At 39.3% G+C, this 25,746-nt stretch overlaps 1 protein-coding gene across 5 annotated transcripts in view; it reads right to left on the bottom strand.

The window, feature by feature from the left end:
- KCNU1 (potassium calcium-activated channel subfamily U member 1) overlaps window positions 1–25,746 on the bottom strand; it is a 146,436-nt gene that overhangs the window by 91,814 nt on the left and 28,876 nt on the right. For all 5 annotated transcript variants that reach the window (XR_009734066.1, XR_009734067.1, XM_061404456.1 and 2 more), the window contains exons 9-14: window positions 24,771–24,862; window positions 22,280–22,390; window positions 9,971–10,076; window positions 8,344–8,426; window positions 7,214–7,283; window positions 5,884–6,036 (exon numbers count right to left, since the gene is read on the bottom strand). Coding sequence is in view for 3 of the 5 variants with exons in the window: in XM_061404456.1 (XP_061260440.1) it covers window positions 5,884–6,036; window positions 7,214–7,283; window positions 8,344–8,426; window positions 9,971–10,076; window positions 22,280–22,390; window positions 24,771–24,862 (615 nt within the window). In the remaining 2 variants the exon portion in view is untranslated. The remainder of the gene's footprint in view (window positions 1–5,883; window positions 6,037–7,213; window positions 7,284–8,343; window positions 8,427–9,970; window positions 10,077–22,279; window positions 22,391–24,770; window positions 24,863–25,746) is intronic.

The following is a 25,746-nucleotide window of genomic DNA, read 5'->3' as shown; positions in this document are numbered from 1 at the left end:
CAACCCCATGGACTGCAGCCCTCCAGGCTCTTCTGTCCATGGGATTCTCCAGGCAAAAATACTGGAGTGGGTTGCCATTCCCTTCTTGCCGTGATCTTCCCAACCCAGGGATCGAATCCACGTCTTTTATGTCTCCTGCATTGCAGATGGATTCTTCACCACTAGCGCCACCTGGGAAGCCTACGATTAGATTGAAGTGAAGTGAAGTCGCTCAGTCGTGTCCGACTCTTTGCGACCCTGTGGACTGTAGCCCACCAGGCTCTTCTGTCCATGGGATTCTCCAGGCAAAAATACTGGAGTGGGTTGCCATTTCCTTCTCCAGGAGATCTTCTCAACCCAGGGATCGAACCCAGGTCTCCCGCATTGCAGGCAGACGCTTTAACCTCTGAGCCACCAGGGATTAGCAAGTCTTATTTTACAGATGCAGAAACTGTCAGAGAAAGTTTAAATGCCTTATCCGAGCAAAGTAGGCCTTAAGACAGTGGCATCCTGACCATTAAATCTAAGTTAATAGGTTTAATCAATTTCAGTTAATAATTAATTGAATTAATTTTAGTTAATTAAGTTAATTAATTACAGAATCTAAAGCACCAAAGTGGAGTACAACATGAGAAAATTTTGCCCTGACTCTGACCAGTTTAGAATTCCTGAAAGGGGGTTTCAGACTTCAATTCCCTGATCAACAGATGATCATGACCCCAAGTCTCTCTTAATTCCTAGCTTCCAGAAGCCACTGTATGAATACTGACAGGTGCCCATCATCACTGAGGAGGTTCCAACTTAGACAAACAGTAGGAAAAACCAACAACAAACAAGGACAGAAAACAAAGCCACAACAGGGCAGGCTGTACATCTGTACCGTCTGTATTTCCACGAAGGAGACAAAGTCGTCATGTAGAGTTCTCACTCTCGTTTCTCCAGACACGGAGAGTAAAATCACAGTCATCACAACAGATACTGAGTTAACTCTCGCTTTTCTAAACTTATAATGCACAGGCGGAGACAATGTCCTCCCCAGCCACTTTCTGGGTCACACACAGTGACCGCTAAGTGAACGTTAAAGTTTGTTCGCTGTAGCATCACCAAGGCTCACGCTGACTGCCTGACGGCTGGTTCTACTTCTCTGTATATGTGTGTGTTACCCGTCAAGTCGCTTCAGTCATGTCAGACTCTTTGCGACCTTTTGGACTGTAGCCCACCAGGCTCCTCTGTCAATGGGATTCTCCAGGCAAGAACACTGGGATGGGTACCATGCCCTCTTCCAGGGGATCTTCCCATGCGGGGATCAAACCCGCATCTCTTTCGTCTCCTGCATTGGCAGGCGGGTTCTTTACCACTAGCGCCATCTGGGAAGCCTCATCTCCTTATATTCACAGAAGGAATTCTGTGGTTGCCAGTGAGCATTTTGCTGGCCAGACTATCTTTTGAATCTTTCAATTCTTTTGCTTTTTCTTTACAGTATTGGAGAAGGGACCAGAAAAGGAATGCCAGTTTTTTAAACATTTATTTGAAAAAAGGAAATAAAGTGCAAAGAGAAGTCATAAAGAAAATTGAGCATAAGAAAAGTCAAATGTGGATGCATAATTAGATGGAGAGAAAGGTCACTCTCTGGAGAAACTTTGAGTTTTCCAGACCCAGCTGAGCGTTAAGAATATCTTTCCTGGAAGTGCTTCATGGGGATGGCATTTGGAAGGCCATGCTATGTGCTATCATATTTCATCCTGGTGGTCCATTGAGCCACTTAATTTGTCTCAAGCAAAGGTATCAACAAACCTGATGTAGGAGACTGGGAGTAGATATCCAACAGCCAGAGGCACATGGCACAGTAGTAAGACTGTAAGTCAGACAATTTTCTGTCTGTTACTCATTAACTTATTATACAGTCAATTAGTTAGCTTCCACAACTGGGATACTCCCTTGAAATACTAAGAGAAACATCAGGTCAGTTCAGTTCAGTCACTTAGCCCTGTCCAACTCTTTGCGACCCTTTGGACTGCAGCACGCCAGGCCTCGCTGTCCATCACCAGCTCCCAGAGCTCAACCTTATGTCCATTGAGTCGGTGATGCCATCCAACCATCTCATCCTCTGTCATACCTGTCTCCTCCTGCCTTCAATCTTTCCCAGAATCATGTCTTTTCCAATGAGTCAGTTCTTTGCATCAGGTGGCCAAAGTATTGAGGCTCCAGCTTCATCATCAGTCCTTCCAATGAACATTCAGGATTGCTTTCCTTTAGGATTGATTGGTTGGATCTCCTTGCAGTTCAAGGGGCTCTCAAGGGTCTTCTCCAGCACCACAGCTCAAAAGCATCAATTATTTGGCACTCAGTTTTCTTTAGGCTCCAACTCTCACATCCATACACGACCACTGGAAAAACTATAGCTTTGACTAGATGGACCTCTGATGGGCAAAGTAATGTCTCTGCCTTTTAATATGTTGTCTAGGTTGGTCACATCTTTCTTCCAAGGAGCAAGTGTCTTTTAATTTCATGGCTGCAGTCACCATCTGCAGTCATTTTGGAGCCCAAGAAAAGAAAGTCTGTCACTGTTTCCACTGTTTCCCCATCTATTGGCTATGAAGTGATGGGATCAGATACTATGATCTTCATTTTCTGAATGTAGAGTTTTAAAGAAGCTTTTTCAGTCTTCTCTTTCACCTCATCAAGAGGCTCTTTAGTTCCTCTTCACTTTCTGCCATAAGGGTGGTATCATCTGCACATCTGAGGTTATTGATATTTCTCCTGACAATCTTGATTCCAGCTTGTGCTTCATCCAGCCTGCCATTTCCCATGGTGTACTCTGCATATAAGTTAAAAAAGCAGGGGGTCAACATAGAGCCTTGATGTACTCCTTTCCCAATTTGAAACAAGTCTGTTGTTCCACGTCCAGTTCTAACTGTTGCTTCCTGACCTGCGTACAGATTTCTCAAGAGGCAGGTCAGGTGGTCTGGTATTCCCATCTCTTTCAGAATTTTCCACAATTTCTTGTGATCCACACAGTCAAAGGCTTTGGTGTAGTCAATAAAACAAAAGTTGATGTTTTTCTGGAATTCTCTTGCTTTTTTGATGATCTAATGGACGTTGGCAATTTGATCTCTGGTTCCTCTGCCTTTTCTAAATCCAGCTTGAACATCTGGAAGTTCTTGGTTCATGTACTATTGAAGCCTATCTTGGAGAATTTTGAGCATTACTTTGCTAGCATGTGAGATGAGTGCAATTGTGCAGTAGTTTGAACATTCTTTGGCATTGCCTTTCTTTGGGATTGGAATGAAAACTGACATTTTCCAGTCCTGTGGCCATGGCTGAGTTTTCCAAATTTGCTGGTATATTGAGTGCAGCACTTTCACAACATTATCTTTTAGGATTTGAAATAGCTCAGCTGGAATTCCATCACCTTCACTAGCTTTGTTCATTGTGATGCTGCCTAAGGTTCACCTGACTTCACATTCTAGGATGTCTGGCTCTAGGTGAGTGATCACACCATGATGGTTATCTGGGTCATGGGGATCTTTTTTGAATAGTTCTCCACGTATTCTTGCCCCCTCTTCTTAATATCTTTTGCTGCTGTGAGGTCCATACTTTTTCTGTCCTTTATTGTGCCCATCTTTGCATAAAATATTCCCTTAGTATCTCTAATTTTTTTTAAGAGATCTCTAGTCTTGTCCATTCTATTGTTTTCCTCTATTTCTTTCCACTGATCACTAAGGAAGGCTTTCTTATCTCTCCTTGCCATTCAGATGGGTTTATCTTTCCTTTTCTCCTTTGCCTTTCACTTCTCTTCTTTGCCCAGGTGTTTGTAAGGTCTCCTCAGACACGCATTTTGCCTTTTTGCATTTGTTTTTAATGGGGGTGGTCTTGATCACTGCCTCTTGTACAGTGTCATGAACCTCCGTTCATAGTTCTTCAGGCACTCTATCAGATCTAATCCATTGAGTCTATTTGTCACTTCCATTGTATAATCATAAGGGATTTGATTTAGGTCATACCTAAATGGTCTAGTGGTTTTCCATAGTTTCTTCAATTTATGTCTGAATTTTGCAATAAGGAGTTCATGATCTGAGCCACAGTCAGCTCCTAGTCTTGTTTTTGCTGACTGTATAGGGCTTCTCCATCTTTGGCTACAAAGAATATTATCAATCTGATTTCAGTATTGACCATCTGGAGATGTCCATGTGTAGAGTCTTCTCTTGTGTTGTTGGAAGAGGGTGTTTGCTATGACCAGTGCGATCTCTTGACAAAACTCTGTTAGCTTTTGCTTCATTTTGTACTCCAAGGCCAAACTTGCCTATTACTCCAGGTGTCTCTTGACTTCCTACTTTTGTATTCCAGTCCCCTATGATGAACAGGGCATCTTTTTTGGGTTTTAGTTATAGAAGATCTTGTAGGTCTTCATAGAACTGTTCAACTTCAGCTTTTTCAGCACTAGTGGTTGGGGCGTAGAGTTGGGTTACTGTGATACTGAATGGTTTGCTTCAGAAATGAACAGAGATAATTCTGTCATTTTTGAGATTGCACCTAAGTACTGCATTTTGGAGTCTTTTGTTGACTATGAGGTCTACTCTATTTCTTCTAAGGAATTCTTGCCCATGGTAGTACATGTTATGGTAATCTGAATTAAATTTGCCCATTCCTGTCCATTTTAGTTCACTGATTCCTAAAATGTTGATGTTCACACTTGCCATCTCCTGTTTGACCACTTCCAATTTATCTCAGGTTCCTATTCAATATTGTTCTTTACAGCATCGGATTTTACTTCCATCACCAGTCACATCCACAACTGGGCATTGTTTTCACTTTGGCTCCATCTCTTCATTCTTTCTGGAGTTATTTCTCCACTCTCTTCCAGTAGCATATTGGGCACCAATCTACCTGGGAAGTTTATCTTTCAGTGTCAGTCATTTTGCCTTTTCATACTGTTCATGGGGTTCTCAAGGCAAGAATACTGAAGTGGTTTGCCATTCCCTTCTCCAGTGGACCATGTTTGGTCAGAACTCTCCACCATGACCTGTCCATCTTGGGTGGCCCTACATGGCATGGCTCATAGTTTCACTGAATTAGACAAGGCTGTGGTCCATGTGATCAGTTTGTTTAGTTTTCTGTGACTAAAACATCATGTATTTAAAATGTATGACACACAGTATACATTCAACACGTGGCTACTCTTATTATTACTGCATAGAATGCCCCAAAGTAATCTGCAAAATTAAATTTTAATGATTATTTGTATAATTATTTCTCGATGAAAATAATTATTTATTATTGTCCATTACTTTGTATTTAACTTATATGTTAATATATGAAATCTCCACTAATAAGTTTTATTTTCTATTTCTACCTTCAGTAACTCAAAGTGCTTCTACATTTATGAATACATTTAGTTTCATAACATCATGGAGTGCAAGGAGGAAGCAGAGTTATGGTTTTTATTTCGCAAGTAAATATTTTTAGGTAAGAGCTTCCCCAGTGGCTCAGCAGCAAAGAATCCATCTGTCGATGCAGGAGACGCAGGTTTGATCCCTGGGTCAGGAAGATCCCCTGGGTAAGGAAATGGCAACCCACTCCAGGATTCTTGTCTGTAGAGTCCCATGGACAGAGGGGCCTGGTGGCTACAGTCCATGGGGTGGCAAAAAAAGAGTCAGACATGACATAGTGACTAAGCAACGATAATAATTCTTGGGAAAGACTCAGGTAAACAACTTCTTTAAGGTCAGTGTGGTGCCTGGGACTTCAATCCAGATCTCTCAATCCCTTCTCAGCTTAAGTAGAAGCCAAATCTCACTTCTCAGGGCCTTCTTGCTTTCCTCAATTTTTATTTTCTATATCTGATCTTACATTTAGGAGGACATGGGGACAGAGCCAAGATTCAACATCAGTTTACAAGGTTACCTTCTTGTTTTGCTCAACAAATAGAGACGTCAGGAAGGTACACAAGCCTGGCACCAAGCAGCCCTGGGCGATGAATCCAAGCTTTAGTTCAGCAAAGCAGATGATGTTGTCGCCAGCGTTCCAGTTCCAGCTGGGGATCTTTGGCAGAAAGGCCTGTTTCAGGGTAGAAAGTAAGAGAAACAGTCTCATGGACACAGAAAACAAGCTAGTAACAAGCTAGTGGCTATCAGTGGGTAAAGGGAGGGAATGACAAGACAGGGGCAGGGAATTCTCTTAACACCAACTGCTACGTATAAAGTAGATAAGCAAGGATATGCTGTATGGCAGAGTGAAATATAGCCATTATTCTGAAATAACTTTAAATGGAGTATAATCTATAAAAATTTTGAATTACTACATCATTTCACAACATATACAAATATTGAATACTGTACACCAGAAACCAAAATGACATTTTACATTAACTGTTCTTCAACAAAACAAAGTATTGCTGTCTATTTCTCCCTTTAGATTTCTTCACATTTGCTTTATAAATTTAGGTCCTCCTATGTTGGTGTCATAAATAATTACAAAAGTTATATCTTCTTGCTGGATTGACTCCTTTATCATATGTAATGCTCTTCTTTTAATCTGATTAAAGTCTTTGTTTTAAAGTCTATCTTGTCTGATACAGGTACAGCTTCTTCAGATTTATTTTGTTCTCCATCAGCACGTAAAGTATTTTTCCATCCCCTCATTTTCAGTCTTGTGTGTGTCCTTATTTCTCCTTTTCATTAGTTTTTTTTTCTGAGGTTTAATCTTATTCTTTTCTTTGAAACATAGTCCTCTGTTTCTTCCTTTTATTTGACTCTCTGTGTCGGTTTCTATGCATCAGATAAAATAGCCATCTCTCCTAGTCCTGAATGAGTGGACTTGTGCAGTAGATGAATCTCATTGTTCAACCCTGCCCTAGCCCTTGGCTGTCTCTTAAACCTTTGTCACTGTCCAACCTGACTACTTATTTTAGTGGCTCTCAATATTTAAGGCTGTGTCAAGATCTGTTGGTGACCCGAACGGAAGGATCTGAGTCAGCATCTAAATTCAGGATGAGCAGATTCCAGACCATCAGGCAGCTTTTAAAGTATATAAACATAACTCTTGCCAAATTGACATTTTTATATGGTTAATAATCTTAATGAGATTCCCAATTTCACCTACAACTGGCAAAAACCTTTTGTGTGTAGACCCACTAGAAAATAGTAAGTTCATATATTACTTGGAGGAACTAAGGTTCATCTAGGTCTGTAGACCAAAATAGGAGGAGACTGAACAGGCTATAATGTTGCAATACCTTGTTATGGGACTGAAGTATCTGTATGATGATCCTGGTGTTAGGGTAATAGTTCTTGATAGAGAGCACCCTACATAAACAACAAATATTCTCATTAGTGATGTGCCATGTCTAACATCTTTGTAATATAATTCAATTCAAAGTTAAACTGATGTGTGCATAAGTACAGGAAAAGCACATATTACAAAGTTCTTTGTTATGATCTTTAATAGCATACATGTGGAAGAATACTATGATTTTAGTGACTTAGCAAATTATATCTATGGTAAGGCCAGCTCTTGGTATTAATAGCTGTGGTCATCTGGGACCAATTCTTGAGGAGGAATTTTCATACATTGTAGCTTTCAAACTCAAACACATTAATTAAAAAAAAAATAGGGACTGAATTGCTGTCTATCATTGAAGTAGCTCATAGACTGTCTAACACAACTTTCTCAAAATAACTTTTACAAAATAAGAAACTAAGATCCTTCTCATATTTACTGCATAGCTGTTTCTTGCTTTTTGTAGAGTAACCTTCAGCTATATACATTTATTTTGCTCTGAGCGCCAACAGGTTGTCTGGATTAGGTTCAATGGCATTGCATTTAAATCTGTTACCACAAATTAAGCTCTTGCTCATGGATAGTTCAGTTCAGGATGGTAACACTACCCATAGCCATCTTGAAAATACAGCCAAAAGTCAAAAGTGCACCATACTGAACCACACACAACCTTTCACTAAGACTCCTAGAAAAAAAAACCCAGTAAATAAAGTCTCTGAATAAGGTTCACAAATCACACGTGCTATCTTTATTTTTGAGATGACGTTAGTGAGAAAGGCGCTATCTGAACAGTTTATCAGTTATCTGTATGTTTGCTTTTTAAATTTACACAGCTGTTATTCATATAAAACTACAGGAAAGTAAGTGGAAAAGCACATCAACATACAGGAAACTGTATTTTGACTTCCTTTTTTCATACATCTGCTGTCTCTGGGGGCAAAAAATAAGGCAGAAACCTGGAATATGATGAATCCTCTGTGCTATGATAGATGACACCTGTTTAGTCCTATGTACTGGGCTTTATTTTAAAGGAGAGAAAATAAAGACCAGAATCTGAGCATATAAGACACAGCACCGGCTTCTTACCTCATAATGTTTGAAGAGTCTTCAGCATGTGAATCACTGCATAGGGGGTTGGCTATGATCAGGCACGCTTCTGCAGAGTCCACCTATTCTTCAAGATGAAACGGCAGTCACCTTGTTAATTGCATGGGCCATGCTTGCCTGTTCCCGTTTGGGCTTTTCTTAGGGTTCTGTTACCTGGTGCATGCTCAGTCACCCAGTCGTGTCTTGACTCTTTGCAACCCCGTGGATGGTAGCCCTCAAGGCTCCTCTGTCCATGGAACTTCCCAGGCCAGAATAGTGGAGTAGGTGGCCCTGGAGTAGAAGATCCCTACTCCAGGGATCTTCCCGAACCCGGAACTGAACTTGCGTATCGCATATCTCCTGCATAGCAGGTAGATTCTTTATCACTGAGCCACCTTGACAGCCCATGGTTTTGTCATAGAATTCCAATGAGAGAGAAAGCGCACTCCAGAAGGACTGGTGATAAGGATACCTGAGAGAGGCACCTTAGATGGATCAGGGTCCCTGACACAGATGCAGATTGCTTTAAAATGGGAATAGTGCATAGTGATATTTTTCCTATCATCCAAAAACATCAATTTATGAGCAGTGATGAGCAATAAGACCTTTTAAGCAATTGCATGAGCAATAAGACCTTTTAAGCAATTGCCTTTCAGTTTAGCAAAAAAATAAATAAATAAATACTGAAGAGGTTCTTATCCCAAGTTGCAGGAAGGAGAAAGATTATTTTGCCTGTGTCAGTTTTTGCTTCACTTCTTTGTGTTGACTCTGTAAATCTCTGCTTTAAAAACTGAAGCTTTTGGTATATATGATTCTGTGAAACCTAAAACATGAAAGGATGCTGGCCTTGGCCTTAAATGAAAGATATCTGGAGGGTTTGTATCTGTCTTAATCTCAGCCTAAATGGGATCTCTGCTATCTTCATTCATGCCCTTTCTATGAGAGGACCTATCAGTGTGTTTAAGAGAAGTTGGTGAAAGCTGACAGACTCCTAGAAATCTGTCATCTGGTAAGAATCCTACTTGGATAGAAAGATCTAACAGACTTCTGCTATCCACAACTTTTCCAGATCAATTAGAACAATAAAATAAAACTGCTGTAGACAGAGATTTCAGTGAAATAAAAATTTAAATGTAAGTGTATGTAAACAGTGAGGTCAATTTGGTATTTGTCAAGAAGGATTTGAAGGCCAATTGCTAACATTTCCTCTACGATCAATAAGTTGAAGGAGTTGTATTTACTCCAGTTAAGAGTCTGGAGTAATACCTTTGGGAAGACCAACACACTATCATCTTAATTGTTGTAGCTTAGGCACCCCACTCCAGTACTCTTGCCTGGAAAATCCCATGGACGGAGGAGCCTGGTGGGCTGCAGTCCATGGGGTCGCTAAGAGTCGGACACGACTGAGCGACTTCACTTGCACTTTTCACTTTCATGCATTGGAGAAGGAAATGGCAACCCACTCCAGTGTTCTTGCCTGGAGAACCCCAGGGACGGGGGAGCCTGGTGGGCTGCCGTCTATGGGGTCGCACAGGGTCAGACACAACTGAAGCGACTTAGCAGCAGCAGCAGCAGCAGCAGCAGCAGCAGCAGGGAAATGACAAGGAGGAAAAGAACTAGATCTTACCGCAACTCGCCTCAGATCCTCCCACTTGAGTGCAGACCCAGAAATGAAGGTTGTATAGGCCATGTGGTGCTTAAATATGGTTTCCAATTCCAACGAAGGAGAGACCCTGGACACAGGATGCCGTGCCAAAGACGGAAAAAGAAGAGTGGCTTCGGTTTAGAGACCGTTATATTATTTAGTGCATTTAATAAAAACCCTAATACTCTTGGAAAATATACATCTTCCATTACTAATCCCCATGCTCAGGTGATGTTGATACCATTAGCCGAAGTCTAGGAATGGGTCTTGAGCTCAGGTACATCAATCATAGTGACATGAAAAGATACAAATTGGATTAATACAAAAAAAAAAAAAAAGAATTACTAAGAACAAGGAAGTTCAGGATCAAACGAGAATATTTCAATTATTCAAAAAGACATAGCATTTTAAAACAACTAAATAAAATAGTTTCTAAATATGTAAACATTTAAACAAAATTGGAGACACAAATAGATGAATCTGCCACTGTAATAAAATATCTCAATGCATCTTCTCAATTATTGATGGATCAAAGGGGAAAATGATAATTGTTTGATATTTATAAATTCTGCAAACAACTTTAGAACATTTTTCATTTTTGTTGAGGCAAAATTGACAATTAAAATTGTAAAATATTTAGTGAATCTGCCTGCAGTGTGGGAGACCTGAGTTTGATCCCTGGGTTGGGAAGATCCCCTGAAGACGGGAAAAGGTACCTACTCCAGTATTCTGGCCTGGAGAATTCCATGGACTGTACAGTCTGTGGGGTCGCAAAGAGTCAGATACAATTGAGCAACTTTCACTTTTTCACTTTAGTGTATGACATGATTTGATAGATGTATTTACTGTGAAAGACTCCTCCCACTGAGTTAATTAACACATCAATCACACCTCACGCATTCACCTTTTGTGGGGGTGATGACATTTAAATTCTACTCTCTTAGCAAATTTCAATTATACAATAGTGTTATCAACTATAATCACCATGTTTTATGTTGGATCCTCAGACTTTATTCATCTGTACCCTTTTACCAAATCTCTCCCTATTTCTCCCAATTCCCAACCCTTGGCAAACCATCTCTCCATTTTGTTTATGTAAGGGTGACTTTTTTTTTAGATTTCAGATGTAAGTGATAACATATTCTAATTTAACAATATGGATGAATGGAAGATTAATATACAAAAGTCAATTTTTTTTATACCAAAAGCAAACAACTAGAAAATACAATTAATAAGACACTGTTTCCAATAGTATCAGAAAATATTAATTACCTATAAAATGTCATATACATTTATTACAATATAAATATGTAAAATTATATAATATATAATAAACACAGCAAGCTAGGAGATTTTGCAATATTATTAAGAAACACTAATTGAGAACTACATAAATAGATAACCATAAGTTATCTTAGAGTTAGAAATAGAAGTCAGAGTTAGAAATTGTAACACAAAGAAGTAAATTTTGAGTCAAAAATGCAATGAGATTCTCATCAATTTTTGCAGTTTTTCATAGTTCATGATAAAATGATTATAAAAATTATATGGAAGATAAAGGGCCAAGAAGAGCTTGTCAATTATTGAATAAAGATAAGCAAGGAGGAAAAACTTGCCCTAGGATATGTAAGGATTAATTATGAGCCTTAGTAATTAAAAAAGTATAGTATTAACGCAGTGACAGATAAACTTATTAAAAAAAAAAAAAACAAAAACAGAAGAGATCTATTCAACTGGCAGCATGTCAAATCAGTGAGGGGAAAAGGATTCATTCAAAAACTAGCATTGATAAAATTGGTGTCTATGGAAAAAGATGAAATTTTATTCATGTGTCATGTCACACAAAAAGCAAATTGCTGTAGAATTAGGAATTTAAAACAAAAAAAGAAAATCCAAAATTCTTTATAGGAAATGCAGTTAATTATCTTATTTAAAGGGACTTCCCTGGTGGTCCAATGGCTAAAACTCCGAGCTCCTGACGCAGGAGGCCTGGGTTTGATACCTTGTCAGGGAACTAGATCCTACATGTGGCAACTAAGAGCTCACATGCTGCAACTAAAAAGACCCCTAATGCTGCGACTAAGGTCTGGTGCAGCCAAATAAATAAATAAAAATAAATATTTTAAACATCTTTTAAATACTGGGATAGGGAAAAATTCTAAGCAAAAACTAAAAAGTTTTAAAATACAGTTGAAAATATTGAAAATATGAACTATAATATTAAAACCTTTTGAATATCAAAAGACATCTAATACTCTGAGAAAAGACAAGTTACAAACTGGAAGAATATGGCTACAGTTCACATCATTGATGAAGAATTAGTGTCAGAATATTTTAAGCTCTCCTAGAAATTATGTGGAGAAGGCAATGGCACCCTACTCCAGTACTCTTGCCTGGAGGATCCCATGGACGCAGGAGCCTGGTAGGCTGCAGTCCATGGGGTTGGGAGGAGTCGGACATGACTGAGCGACTTCCCTTTCATTTTTCACTTTCATGCATTGGAGAAGGAAATGGCAACCCACTCCAGTGTTCTTGCCTGGAGAATCCCAGGAACAGAGGAGCCTGGTGGGTTGCTGTCTATGGGGTCGCACAGAGTCGGACACGACTGAAGCGACTTAGCAGTAGCAGTAGCAGAAATTAAGTAAGAAAACCCCCACCAACAATCCAGTAGGAAAATGGGCAAAACGCATGGATAGGCATTTCACAGAAAGATGAAACACATATGGGTAATGAACATGAAGAGAAACTATACTCTTCGTGATAAGGGGCATGTAAATCAAAACCGCAATGAGATTCCATTTTACATTGATTGCATTGCAAAGATGAAAAAGTATGACCATGTCAACTGTTAGAAAAAAGCACAGATGTTTAGATACACAAAGTCCCTTACACATTGCCAGTAAGCTTCAAACATGGTGTAAACACCTGGCAAAACATGCTATTATCTCCTAAAATGAACATTCACATTTTTTTATACCATTAAACCTCCACCACTCCTCCCCCCATACACATAGACACTCTTGCACAGATCCACCAAGAGCCATATACAGGCCATGTTAATAACAAAACTACTTCCAACAGAAAAGTCTAGAAACAACTCAAATCAGACCAAGAGTGGATAAATAAAGTTTACTCTGTCAATGAAATCTTATAACAATGAAAAAAAAAAGTAAAAGTGTTAGTTGCTCAGTCGTGTCCGACTTTTTGCAACCCTATGGACTATAGCCCTCCAGACTCCTCTGTCCATGGAATTCTCCAGGCAAGAATACTGGAGTGGGTAGCCATTCCCTTCTTCAAACACCAATTAACTATAGCAACACTCAGAAATATGAGTGTATCTTAGAAATATAAAATAAGGAGAGTCTAAGTACTACAATATTCCATGGGTGAGATCCTCCTTCTGCAAAGGTAAATATATTTAAACATTTTAAAGAGTATATATAAATGTAATAAAACTACAGGAGAGATAAAGAATGATAATAATGATGGACAAAAAACTGAGAGCAGGATGAAATGTGGGAAAGACCACATAGTTAGATATAGATTGTGTCCTAAATTTTGTATTGATGGTGACTTCATACATGCTGTGCTGGGTTGTCATTTGAGTTGTGGCAACTCTTTGCAACCCTATGGACTGTAACCTGCCAGGCTCCTCTATTCATGGGGATTCTCCAGGCAAGAATACTGGAGTGGGTTGCCATGCCCTCCTCCATGGGATCTTCCTGACCCAGGATTGAACCCACATCTCTTATGTCTCCTGCATTGGTGGGGGGTTCTTTACCACTAGCAGCACCTAGGAAGCCTGGTGAGTTCATGTACTGGGCTTAGAACATTATTAAAACGAACTAATCAGAAAATTAAATAACCACAATGTGCTTATGTGTAAGTCAGTTACTAAGGCTGTTGTAAGAATTATGATAAATCCAATTCCAATTTCTCAACACCAAGAAAGAAAACTAAATCTGATCATGTCATCCCTCTGCTCAAAATCACCAAGAATTCAGAACTGACTTGGAGAAAAGACAACTTCCTTAAAGCCAAATCCTTACGATAGACTATATAACACTTTTATCATCTGGCCCACTACCAACTGCAATATTTTGAAATTCTCTGAGTAAAAGAGAATTATCAATCCTCTTGACTAAAACTTCCTTTGTTCCCTTAAAACATATGTGGACAAGTGAGAGCTTTGCATATTCCCATATATTAAATATCACTAGAGGTGGAACTTCTGTTTCTAGGAACAGTAAATTAGGTAACTTCAGCCAGTCTTCTACTGAGGATATATAAAAATAAAAATACTAGATGAAATATGAAAACATCTCCTAATAAATCATAAGAGATAAAACCAGACCATGAATAATTACCAGGCCAAAACTGAGAACAAATCAAGGTCTTAGAGGTTAAGTCTGGTTTTGTTTTTCTTTTTTTTCCACCCCCTGAAAGCACTGAGTAATTCAGAAGAAGCACTAACCAAAATGAGCTAACATATATAGCTGATTCATTTTGCTGTAAAGTAGAAACTAATGCAGCATTGTAAAGCAACTATACGCCAATAAAATTAATTTTAAAAATTCCTATAAATTGAAAAAGAATAAATAAGTAAAATAAACATGTGAACCATGCCATCACCATGCTAAATGTCAGCTGGTGGTATCACAGGGCAACAGCTCTGCTGATGTACAAAATGAAGAGTTTGATAACGCCTCCAAATTTTAACCTGGCATAACTGAAGTATGGAGACATAGAAGTGTAAAACTGAATAAGCTAGTTTTCAGATAAGACTTCCATCCTTAGCTTGTCGCCTGCATAGTACAAAGAACCTCAAGCCTTGAATTTGGATTTATGTGGTCTTGAGACAGAAGTGCCCCATTGTACTTGGAAGAAGTAAAGAAATACCCTTTCTGTAAGAATGTAATATTTTTCTAGGCCACAAGTTATCTACATATATTTTTTAACATAAGAGTCAGCACATAATCTATGATAAGAAAGCACACGCAAAAAACAAGATACTATGTGTAACATCCAGTAAAAATAACTGACAATAAAAACCAAAGACTTATTGACAAGTACACAGTATTGATACTATGTATAAAATAGGTAACTAACAAGAACATACTCTATAGCACAGGGAGCACTACTAAATGCACTGTGGTGATCTGAGCCGGAAGTCCAAAAGGAAGCGGATATATGTACATATATAGCTGATTCATTTGCTGTAAAGTAGAAACTAACGCAGCATTGTAAAGCAGCTATATGCCAATAAAATTAATTTTAAAAATTCCTATAAGATTGAAAAATAATAAATAAATAAAATAAACGTGTGAAACATGCTATCACCATGCTAAAGGTCAGCTGGAAAAAAAAAATAAAGACTCTAGGCATCAAATTACTAGTCACAAATTACAACATAATTATATTTATTTTATTGAAATAAATGATAAGCCTGGAACACAAGAATCTAAAAACAGAATATCTGAAACAGAACCAAATAGAAACTCTAGAAAACTAAAAAATACAATAACTGAAATGAAAAACTCAATGAGTGAGTTTGTAAACTGATTAAACACAAAGAGAGAAGTAGTAAACTGGAAGGTAGGTCAGAATAAATTATCCAGAACGTAATACCAAGATACAAAAAAAGAAGGGAAATATAAAAAAGAAGATAAGAAATACATTTGGTACAGTGAAGAAAAAGGACTCATTCACGTAAAATTGAATCCCCAGGAAAGGAGGATGAAGAACATAGTGACAAGGGCAATATTTGAAGAAATAATTGAGAATCTGCCAAAAATGGTGGAAAACACTGATCTGGAGACTCAGAAAGATTCATGAATACCAAGCACAATCAGTTCAGTTCAGTCAGTCAGTCGTGTCTGACTCTTTGCAACTCCATGGACTGCAGCACGTCAGGCCTCCCTGTCCATCACCAACTCCTGCAGTTTACTCAAACTCATGTCCAAGCACAATAAATTATCAGAAATTCAAATCTACACACATCATAGTCAAAGTATAACATACTTTCATATTAAGTACTACATATAATCTTTTATGAATCTACCTGCAATACTGGAGACCCTGGTTTGATCCCTGGGTCAGGAAGACCCCCTGGAGAAGGAATAGGCTACCCACTCCAATATTCTTGGGCTTCTCTGGTAGCTCAGATTGTAAAGAATGCACCTGTGATGTACAAGACCTAGGTTTGATCTCTGGGTCGGGAAGATCCCCTGGAAAGGGAAAGGCTACCCACTCCAGTATTCTTGCCTGGAGAATTCCACAGACAGAGGAGCCTGACAGGCTACAGTCCATGGGGTTGCAAAGAGTTGGTCACAACTGAGTGACTTTCACTTTCATTATGGTCTTTTGAGAAGAAAATTCATTAAAGATCATTGAACAGACTTCTTAATAGCAATAACAAAACCAGGAAATCAACAGAATAATACTTCATGGTTCTCCAAGATGAAAGGTAGCAGTTTAAGACCCTATATTCATAAAATCATCTTTAAGAATGAGAACAAAATCAAGATGTCTTTACATTTAAATAACAGAATTTGTTACTGGCAGATCTATATTTAATTCAGGATAAAAATGAGGGGGGAAAAGCATAATGGAAACCAATATGAAGAAGAATATGTATATATACGTATAACTTAATCACCTTGCTGTACACCAGAAACTAATACAATGCTATCAATCAACTACACTCCAATTTTTTAAAAAAGGGGCAGGATAACAGTAATTTCATAAGAAGGAATCCAAATGGCTTATACATTTGAATATATTCTTGACCTCATTACCAACCAGAAAAACGAGATGAAAAACCACAATATGAGACAATGTCTTACAAATGCTATTCTGAAGAATGAATGGCTCAAATGAAGAAGACTGATGTATCCAAGCATCAGGTAGGGTGGGAAGTTACGTTTTAACTGGTAGTAAGGCTACAGGGCAGCAGGCACTCTCAGGGCTGCTGGGGAAGTGCAGACAAGACAGAAAAAGCATTCTGGACGACTGACAGTTCTATTACAGGAAGATTTAGTACCCTGCAGCTTTACTCCTGGGGACCAGGGCACATATACAAGAACTTTCAAAGCAACATTCTTCATAATAGCCGAAATTGAGGAGAAATGTCAACCAACAGTAGAACGGATTAAGAAAAATTGTGGTGTATTCACATAATGGAATGCTTTACCGCACAGCAATGAAAATGAATAGGTACCGCTATACCCAGCTGCAACAAGGACGGATCTCACAAACGCAATATTGAGGTAAATCAATCTGTATCCCATTTTTGTGAGTTTAAAAACAGGAAAAATGTCAGGAGATATGAATTAATAAATGTAAGGTATCAAGTCAAAATCATAATTACCTCTAGGAGCTAAAGATGGGGCAACAGACGGGGAGGGTTTTGCTGCAAAGCTGGCAATAGAATATATCTTGATTTTGGTGATGGTTACATGGATGTTTGCATCACAATAATTCATTTTAATGTACGCTGTAATTCTGTGTAATTTTCTGAGTTATAATTTAGGATAAAGAGTTTTAAACATGGTACTTAATTATTATCTATGCTCCAATGACCCATGCACAACTGTTGGGAATTTTTCACTTAACTTTTACTCTTATGAAATTATTTAATGTTGAAGAAATTAGAAAATATTTATTGCTACGCATGTGATGTGGATATTGGAAAATATTTAATGATACACATATGAAAATGAGGTGACCACTACATACTGAAAAAAAAAACAAATTTGAGGAAATGTACTGTTATCATAAAACCAACATTTATTAGCCATAATGATATAAATACTCATTGCTGCTGTAATTACAAATTAGAAGATAACTCTGTTGGAACAAGTGAAGGAGACAAAGCGGTGCAGAGGGCTGAATAATATTCATCTGAAAAATATCAGGTGATGAGTAAATACTGTGTACAACTGAGGAGTCCAAAGAGTGATAAAACATAAATTTAAACTTAAAAGAAATATTAAAAATGAAAGAGGTTAATTATCTCTGAGTAGTAAGGCTGGAAAAAACTGTAAGAGATTAAATATTTGGTAGTAAGCATTGAAGTCCCAGTATAATGGTCAGCTGGTGCCAAGAGCTGACTCGTTGGAAAAGGCCTTGATGCTGGGGAAGACTGAAGGTGAAAGGAAACGGGGGCAGCAGAGGATGAGATGGTTAGACAGCATCACCAGTGCAATGGACATGAGTTTGAGCAAACTCAGGGAGATAGTGAAGGGCAGGAAGCCTGGTGTGCTGCAGTTCGTGGGGATGCAGAGTGGAACACGACTTAACAACTGAACAACAACATTTTGCTATTGATGTGCATGTTCATATGTTGCCTTCTGGAGCAGTTCTATCTTCTGGATTCCTACATGGATCTGCTCCACCCCCCAATGATTGTTGAATTAGGTGTCTCTTACATGTAATGACAATGTGCCTGTATGTACATGATTTAATGTGTGATGACAATGTGCCTGTGTGTACACGGTTTTCCTTTATCCTGATCAGCATTACGGTACCTTTCCAATCTGACAACTGATATCATTTTTTGGTTCTAGGAAGTTTTTACTTTTTCATTTAATTGTGAAAAATTGCATGTATACAAAGTACATAGGATGCATACATTCAATACAAAGAATAACAAATCAATATTTGTGTTTGACTGAGCTCAGCTGGGTGGTTTCATTGGAGTCAAGTACGTGACTGTGTTTAGCTGAGAACCCTAGTGGGAACAATTTCTGAAAAAGTATCACTTACATGTCCATTAGAGCTGAAATTTGTGGCTCAGATGATAGAGAATCTGCCTGTAATACAGAAGACCGGGGTTTGATCCTTGGGTCAGGAAGATCCTCTGGAGAAGGGAATGGCAACCCACTCCAGGATTCTTGCCCAGAGAATTCCCATGGGGTCACAAAGAGTGAGACACAACTGAGCAGCTAATAAACATACACACACACACACACACACACACACACACACGTCCATTCCCTCGGCTGGACTTCCGGAGGAGCTGGCAGCTGCATGGCCCTCATGCCCTTCAGAGCAGCTGAACTTCTCACATAGTGTTCCATGGCGTCAAAATACTGAGTGCAGAAGCGCCCAGGCTTCTTATGGCTTGGTTCTTTAACTGGCTTGGTCATTTACATATATTTCACAGGTTAAAAGGAGTCAAAAGGCCAGCTCAGATCAAGAGAAAGGAGATTAGAAGACTCCATTCTTGATGGGAGGAAGAGAATGTGTGTAAACAGCTGGGAGGTATTTCTGGTAGTTATTAAAAAAAAAAAAAAAAAAAAAAACAACCTACCACTGTTTCCGTCTGCTACATTCTCTATATCAAGTTAAGTCAAAGGCCAGCCCGGATTCACTGAGAGAAGCAGTATGAATGTACAGTGAGGAAAGGCAACGTGAACTTTGTCATCAAAGGAAAGTCCACCAGAATTACAGACTGTGATAATCACTTTAAAGCCAACAAATGGAGTGATGAGATAGGAGGATTCCAACAGGCTAACTTAGACAGTTTGGCCAGAGAAGGACTCTGAGTGCTGGGGCATGAAAATAAACCATTCACATCCAGTAGGAGAGCTTCTGAGCAAAAAGAACAGATCAATAAAGTAGCCTTTATAGAAGTTCAAGAGAGACAAGATAGGAACTTTGAATCGGGTTATGATAGCGGAGCCTGGCGGGCTATATACAGTCCATGGGGTCGAAGAGTCAGACATGACTGAGTAGCCAGCACTCTCACCTTCAGGGCAGATGAAATGATAGCAACAGAATTAGGACACGTACACAGGGTCTGAGGAAGAAAGGAATGTCCAAGACTACGCTTAGTTTTCTGTTTTAAGGACTGGCATTGATGAGATGCCACTTGCTGAGATAAGTAATGCTATTTGCTTTCTTTCTTGTTTTATTTTTAATTTGCCTTGTGAGATGGGAAAGCTGGACTTGAGATGATGAATTTACTTTTGAAAATGCTGAGTCTGAGGGGTCTTTGAAACACTGGGATGGAAATATCCAGTAAGCTACTAGCTGTGTGACTATGAAGCCAGAAAGAATGTCCAGTGGGGATATCAATTTTGGAGTCTTCAGAAAGTGAAGTGAAAGTTGCTCAGTTATGTCCGACTCTTTGTGACCCCATGGACTATATAGTCCATGGAACTCTCCAGGCCAGAATACTGGAGTGGGTAGCCGTTCCCTTCTCCAGGGGATCTTCCCAACCCAGGGATCGAACCCAGGTCTCCCGCATTGTAGGCAGATTCTTTACCAGCTGAGCCACAAGAAAAGCCCAAGAATACTGGAGTGGGTAGCCTATCCCTTCTCCAGCAGATCTTCCCAACTCATGAATTGAACCAGGGTCTCCTGCATTGCAAGCAGATTCTTTACCAACTGAGCTATGAAGGGGAGTCTTCAGAATATAGATGTAATTGACAGAGTCTGGACAAGCCACTCCCAATGTTTGTGCCATTTAAGACATTTCAATCATTATCTTGACAAGTACCTACAATAACCTACGTTATTCTATGAAAATACAGCAGTGGGTAAAAGATGTAACTTTCCATACATTTAATGATTTCCTCTCTGTCTCAACTGGATTACAATTATTAGTGTTTTATCACTGGTTTTAACACTTTAGGTCTTTTGTTTGTTTACTATGTTTTAAATCAGGGGCCTAGCAATGCAAAATTGCTGAAAAGACAGGCATGACAATGATTCTGAAGCAGAACTCTTGGCTATCTATCCGCAGCACCATAAAGGAATTCAGAAGGCTTACTGGTCATCTCATAACCGAGAGCCTAAGGTAACGGTTGGTTGAAGGTGTCATAATGTAAAGAGTACAGTGTTCAACTACGAAAGGCATGAAGAAGGCTGAGGTGACCCCACATGCAATCATGGATAAGACCAAAATGTCATCTCATAGCTGCTTGACTTTAGTGAGTGATCTCTGGATATGGATTGACAATTTAGAAAAATAAAGAAGTTAGTTCTCTACACATTCGCGTGTGTGCGTGCTCAGTTGTGCCTGACTCTTTGCAACCCCTTGGACTGTAGCAGACAAGATTCTTCTGTCTCTGGGATTTACCAGGCAATAATACTGGAGCAGGTTGCCATTTCCTTCTCCATGGGGTCTTTCCAACCCCGGGATTGAATCATATCTGTCGCATCTCCTGTTATTGGCAGCTGGATTTTTTTTTTTAATCACTGAGCCCTCCCTATAAATTACACAAAGTCAATTCCAGAGAGCTTAAATACAAAATATTTCAATATAAAAACCTAAAATAGTTACTTAATTTTAGAACAGACAGATCAAAGAACATCAGAAAGGCAAGAAGTCAAAAGGGAAAGAGTTGATAGATTGGAATCTGTGTAAATTGAATGCTTCTTCCTTAAGATAAAAGCACACACAAAAATTAAAAGACAAAGGGGAGGGAAATTTACAACATATGACACAAAAAAGCTACTATAAAAGTATACTAAGTGCTTAAAAGTCAGTGAAGTAACAGACAACCCTCCTTACATAAAAGAAATGAAGAGAATTCCAAAAAAATCAGCAAATCTTCAAAACACAAAAATTGCTCAACCTCATTAGGAACCAAAATTGTAAATACAGAACAATTAGAAACCATTTTGCCTACTTAAAACTCTTTTTGTGTTAAAAAGGCACTTACCAGTGTTTCACAAAATATTTGACTTGGACTCTGGTCATAAAAAGATAAACCACAAAGAACAAACACATGCCTTCTGCGTCCAGCTGGACTTTGCATTTGCAATTCTGAGAACTGACAGAATAATAACCATGAATTGCACCAGACTAGCGCACAAGATTATGGTTATACATAATAATACATGCTATTGTTGTTGTTACTTAGTCACTAAGTTGCTTCTGACTCTGTGTGACCCCACGGACTGCAGCACTCCAGGCTCCTCTGTCCTCCACTCTCTCCCGGAGTTTGCTCAAATTCATGTCCATTGAGTTGGTGATGCTATCTAACCACCTCCTCCTCTGGCACTCCCTTATCCTTTTGCCTTCAGCTTTTCGCAGCATCAGTCTTTTTCAATCACTTAAATAATATTAAAACCTGTACAGAAAAAAAATCCGGCAATTTATAGTCCAGAATAATATTTTCATAGGTTAACTCTCGTCATGAACTGCTTTTTCTTTACTTTTTGCTGATTAATTACTTCCTACTTTTAAAGATCAATGGCGGAAGGGCAATTTTCTTCCATTAAAAATATTTGCACATATTTTAAGTGTCCCCCACTCATGGGCCGTACAGATATACTTACTCTCCCAGGAATACAATCTCAGTGTTGATCTCCCCTGCTTTGTGGCGGAGAAAGTTCCTCAGGAAAGCCATCACACTGTCCACAGTGATGTTTCCACACACCACGATGAACCTAGAGAGTGAGAGCAAGGTGTGGCGGGTCATCCCAGGAACAGTAGCATCTTCCAGTCTAGATTTAGAGATGGACTCTTAAATAGCATGTTAAAAAAGCAGAGACATTACTTTGCCAACAAAGGTCTGTCTAGTCAAGGCTATGGTTTTTCCAGTGGTCATGTATGGATGTGAGGGTTGGGCTATAAAGAAAGCTGAGTGCCGAAGAAATGATGCTTTTGAACTGTGGTATTGGAGAAGACTCTTGAGAGTCCTTTGGACTGCAAGGAGATCCAACCTGTCCATTCTAAAGGAGATCAGCCCTGGGATTTCTTTGGAAGGACTGATGCTAAAGCTGAAACTCCAATACTTTGGCTACCTCATGCAAAGACTTGACTCATTGGAAAAGACCCTGATGCTGGGAAGGATTGGAGGTAGGAGAAGAAGGGGATGGCAGAGGATGAAATGGTTGGATGGCATCACCGACTCGATGGACATGAGTTTAAGCAAGCTCCGGGAGTTGGTGATGGACAGGGAGGCCTGGCATGCTGCAGTCTGTGGGGTTGCAGAGAGTCTGACATGACTGAGCGACTGAACTGAACTGAACGTAGCTTAAACTTAGTTTTAAATAAAGCTGGTATATGTTCCACCAAGATTTTAAATTTAAAAACACCAAAGACTACATCTCTAATATACAAAAGCAGGCTCAGATTCTGTAGGGAATGATTCTACACTTTGAATTGCACATAACTTTTTAGGCATATGTGGGCAACTATTGCAACCGCTAGATTTTTCTTGCTTATTTACAACCTATGATGGACGTGCACGTGTGTTCATTACACTTGATTTTCCACTTGACTCCTGATTGGCTGGTGTAGTCTTTTTTCACTGACAAACCACTGATCATTGGAAAGTCTCACTGATTTTCCCACAGTCACATAGTATGGTTGAGCAGCACCAGAATCCAGGTTATTTTGGTTTATCTCCTGTATCTAAAATTACCCAGTAGCCACAAAAACAGTGAGTCCAGTGGAGAGACATCTCAGAGTGGCCCACAAATCTATGCATGTAACCTTTACAGTGAAAAAGAGCTGTCAGTTTCCTTAGGCTTAGTACACATAAGGAAGCTGTTCCACTCCACCCTATTAGTTATGTAAGAAGCTGAAAGTCTAATTTTAGCCTCAAACTTAAATTTTTCAGACCTCACTGACTTGGCATGTTTTATCCCTTTCTTCAGATGGGCCAGGTCAGATTTTGGCTTATTTAGTTCATTTCATTGTTTTCAATATTTGTTTTTCATTCATCTTGGCTTTTTATTTTCTCTCCCTACTCCTGAGTCAATCTTGGTTTTTATCCAACTGTGTTAAGACATCATTCCATAGGAGCTCATCTCCACTGTGCCTCTTTCCTCAACAGCAGGTAAGAATTGTTCCAAATTTAAGATCTCCAATTCATTATCTTCTTCTTGTTCAGTCACTAAGTCATGTTTGACTCTCCATGACCTCATGGACTGCAGCACATCAGGCTTCCCTGTCCTTCACTGTCTCCCAGAGTTTGCTCAAAGTCATGTCCATACAGTCAGTGACGCCATCCAACCATCTCATCCTCTGCCACCCTCTTCTCCTCCTGCCTTCAATCTTCCCCAGTATCAGGGTCTTTTCCATTGAGTCGGCACTTCGCATCAGGTGGCCAAAGTATTGGAGTTTCAGCTTCAGCATCAGTCCTTTCAATGAATATTCAGGGTTGATTTCCTTTAAGATTGACTGGTTTGACCTTTCTATTAGGTGTGAAAAACCACGATGGCAATGGAGGTAACATACATCCACTGAGAAATCGTGTAAAAGTAACTCTGACTTCACTTTGCTCCTGGGAACAAATGGCTGTGGTGTGGACAGAACAGGCAATCTGTGAAGGACTGAAGAAAAGAGACTCCTCCTCACTCGAGCAAACCTCTTTCTGTCATGAGCCCCACAAGCTTTACGGGAGTTTGGGCTGAGATGACTGAATTGAATTATTTTCAATTCAAACCATGACTTTAACTTGATCAATTATGTAAAATTAGTCATGAGTCAACCACATGATTAGAATGAATAAAACCATTAGTAATGGATCTAAGAGAACAGTCATGATAAGGAATGTGCAAATACTGGCACAATCAACATTTGACACTGAATGACAACATATCTGTAATAATTTTAACTGATTTAATTCTTACGTGTCTCTAGATACGTGAATCAAGTGGCAAATATCATCTTCTCGTGGTATCTACTCTAGCACAGCCCTCTTTTAGGGAGTGAGGACCTTGCCCATACATCCACCTAGGCCAGGCAATAGTGTTCAGAAAGAGACAGTGACCAGCAGAGTATCTCAAACTGCAGAAATTATGCCGTAAAGCTACTTACTTCTTCCCTTTGACCACTTCATAGGAACTGGTATATTTCCTCTCGTTGGCAAGAAGTTCCACCATTTCGGGGACATAGTTGGCGAACAGTACCTAGAAATGATCAGCAAATAAAACCTTAGGTCTCACTATGTCCAAGGATACTCCAAAATTCCAAGATGACAAAGGAGAAGGAAGGTCCATAAAATATTCTTTCTTATAACAAAGACATGACTATGAACCGTGCTTTTTAAAGCACAGTTTAAAATTAAAGAAATTTCTTCCTTTACTTCAGGCTTTGGACTTGGTTAAAATTCAACAGAATGCATTTCAGCCTTCAAAAAGATGAAAGCAAAGACAAGCAGTAAGACAACCTCCCCATCCATTTGGTCCTGCCATCACCTCTAAAGGCCCTTCTGACTCTTCCATTTGATCCTATTTGGGGCTTTGGGGAAAAAAAAGCAATGGGACAGAGTGGAACCCCACTAAGGGAAAATGATAGAAATGAAGGGATGTAACAATTATGTGGACAGCGGGATGTCAGAAAAGTAGACTGGACTGGATGGGAGGGGAGTTTGGGGGAGAAAGGGCACATGTATATGTATGGCTGAGTCCCTTTGCGGTCCACCCAAAACTATCACAACATTGTTAATTGGTCATACTCCAATACAAAATAAAAAGTTAAAAAACGAAAGGTAGAATGGAGAACTCTGGGATGGTCTTTAAAGAATTGAAAGTAAAGTCACGGAAAAAGGAGGCTTCCTTTGTCCTGGACACACTCCTGAACCAAACACAGATGTTCCCTTATCTGTAGTAAAATGTTGGTGTGGAGAGAGCTTACTCATCTGAGCTGGAAAGAACACTACATCCAGCAGATCAAACCTCAAGTCCCCTTCCTCCTTGGAAGAAAGACTTTAATCTGATGGGCAAAAGATGAAGGAAGATGAGGTTGCTCCGATCAGTGTAGAGGCTAATTAGGAAGGTCTGCTCTCCTTTAT

The sequence above is a fragment of the Bos javanicus genome, chromosome 27 (assembly GCF_032452875.1).
Source record: "Bos javanicus breed banteng chromosome 27, ARS-OSU_banteng_1.0, whole genome shotgun sequence".
Classification (NCBI taxonomy): Eukaryota; Metazoa; Chordata; class Mammalia; order Artiodactyla; family Bovidae; genus Bos; species Bos javanicus.
The sequence above is the reverse complement of the archived record's forward strand: the minus strand, read 5'-3'. Positions and strand labels throughout refer to the sequence as shown.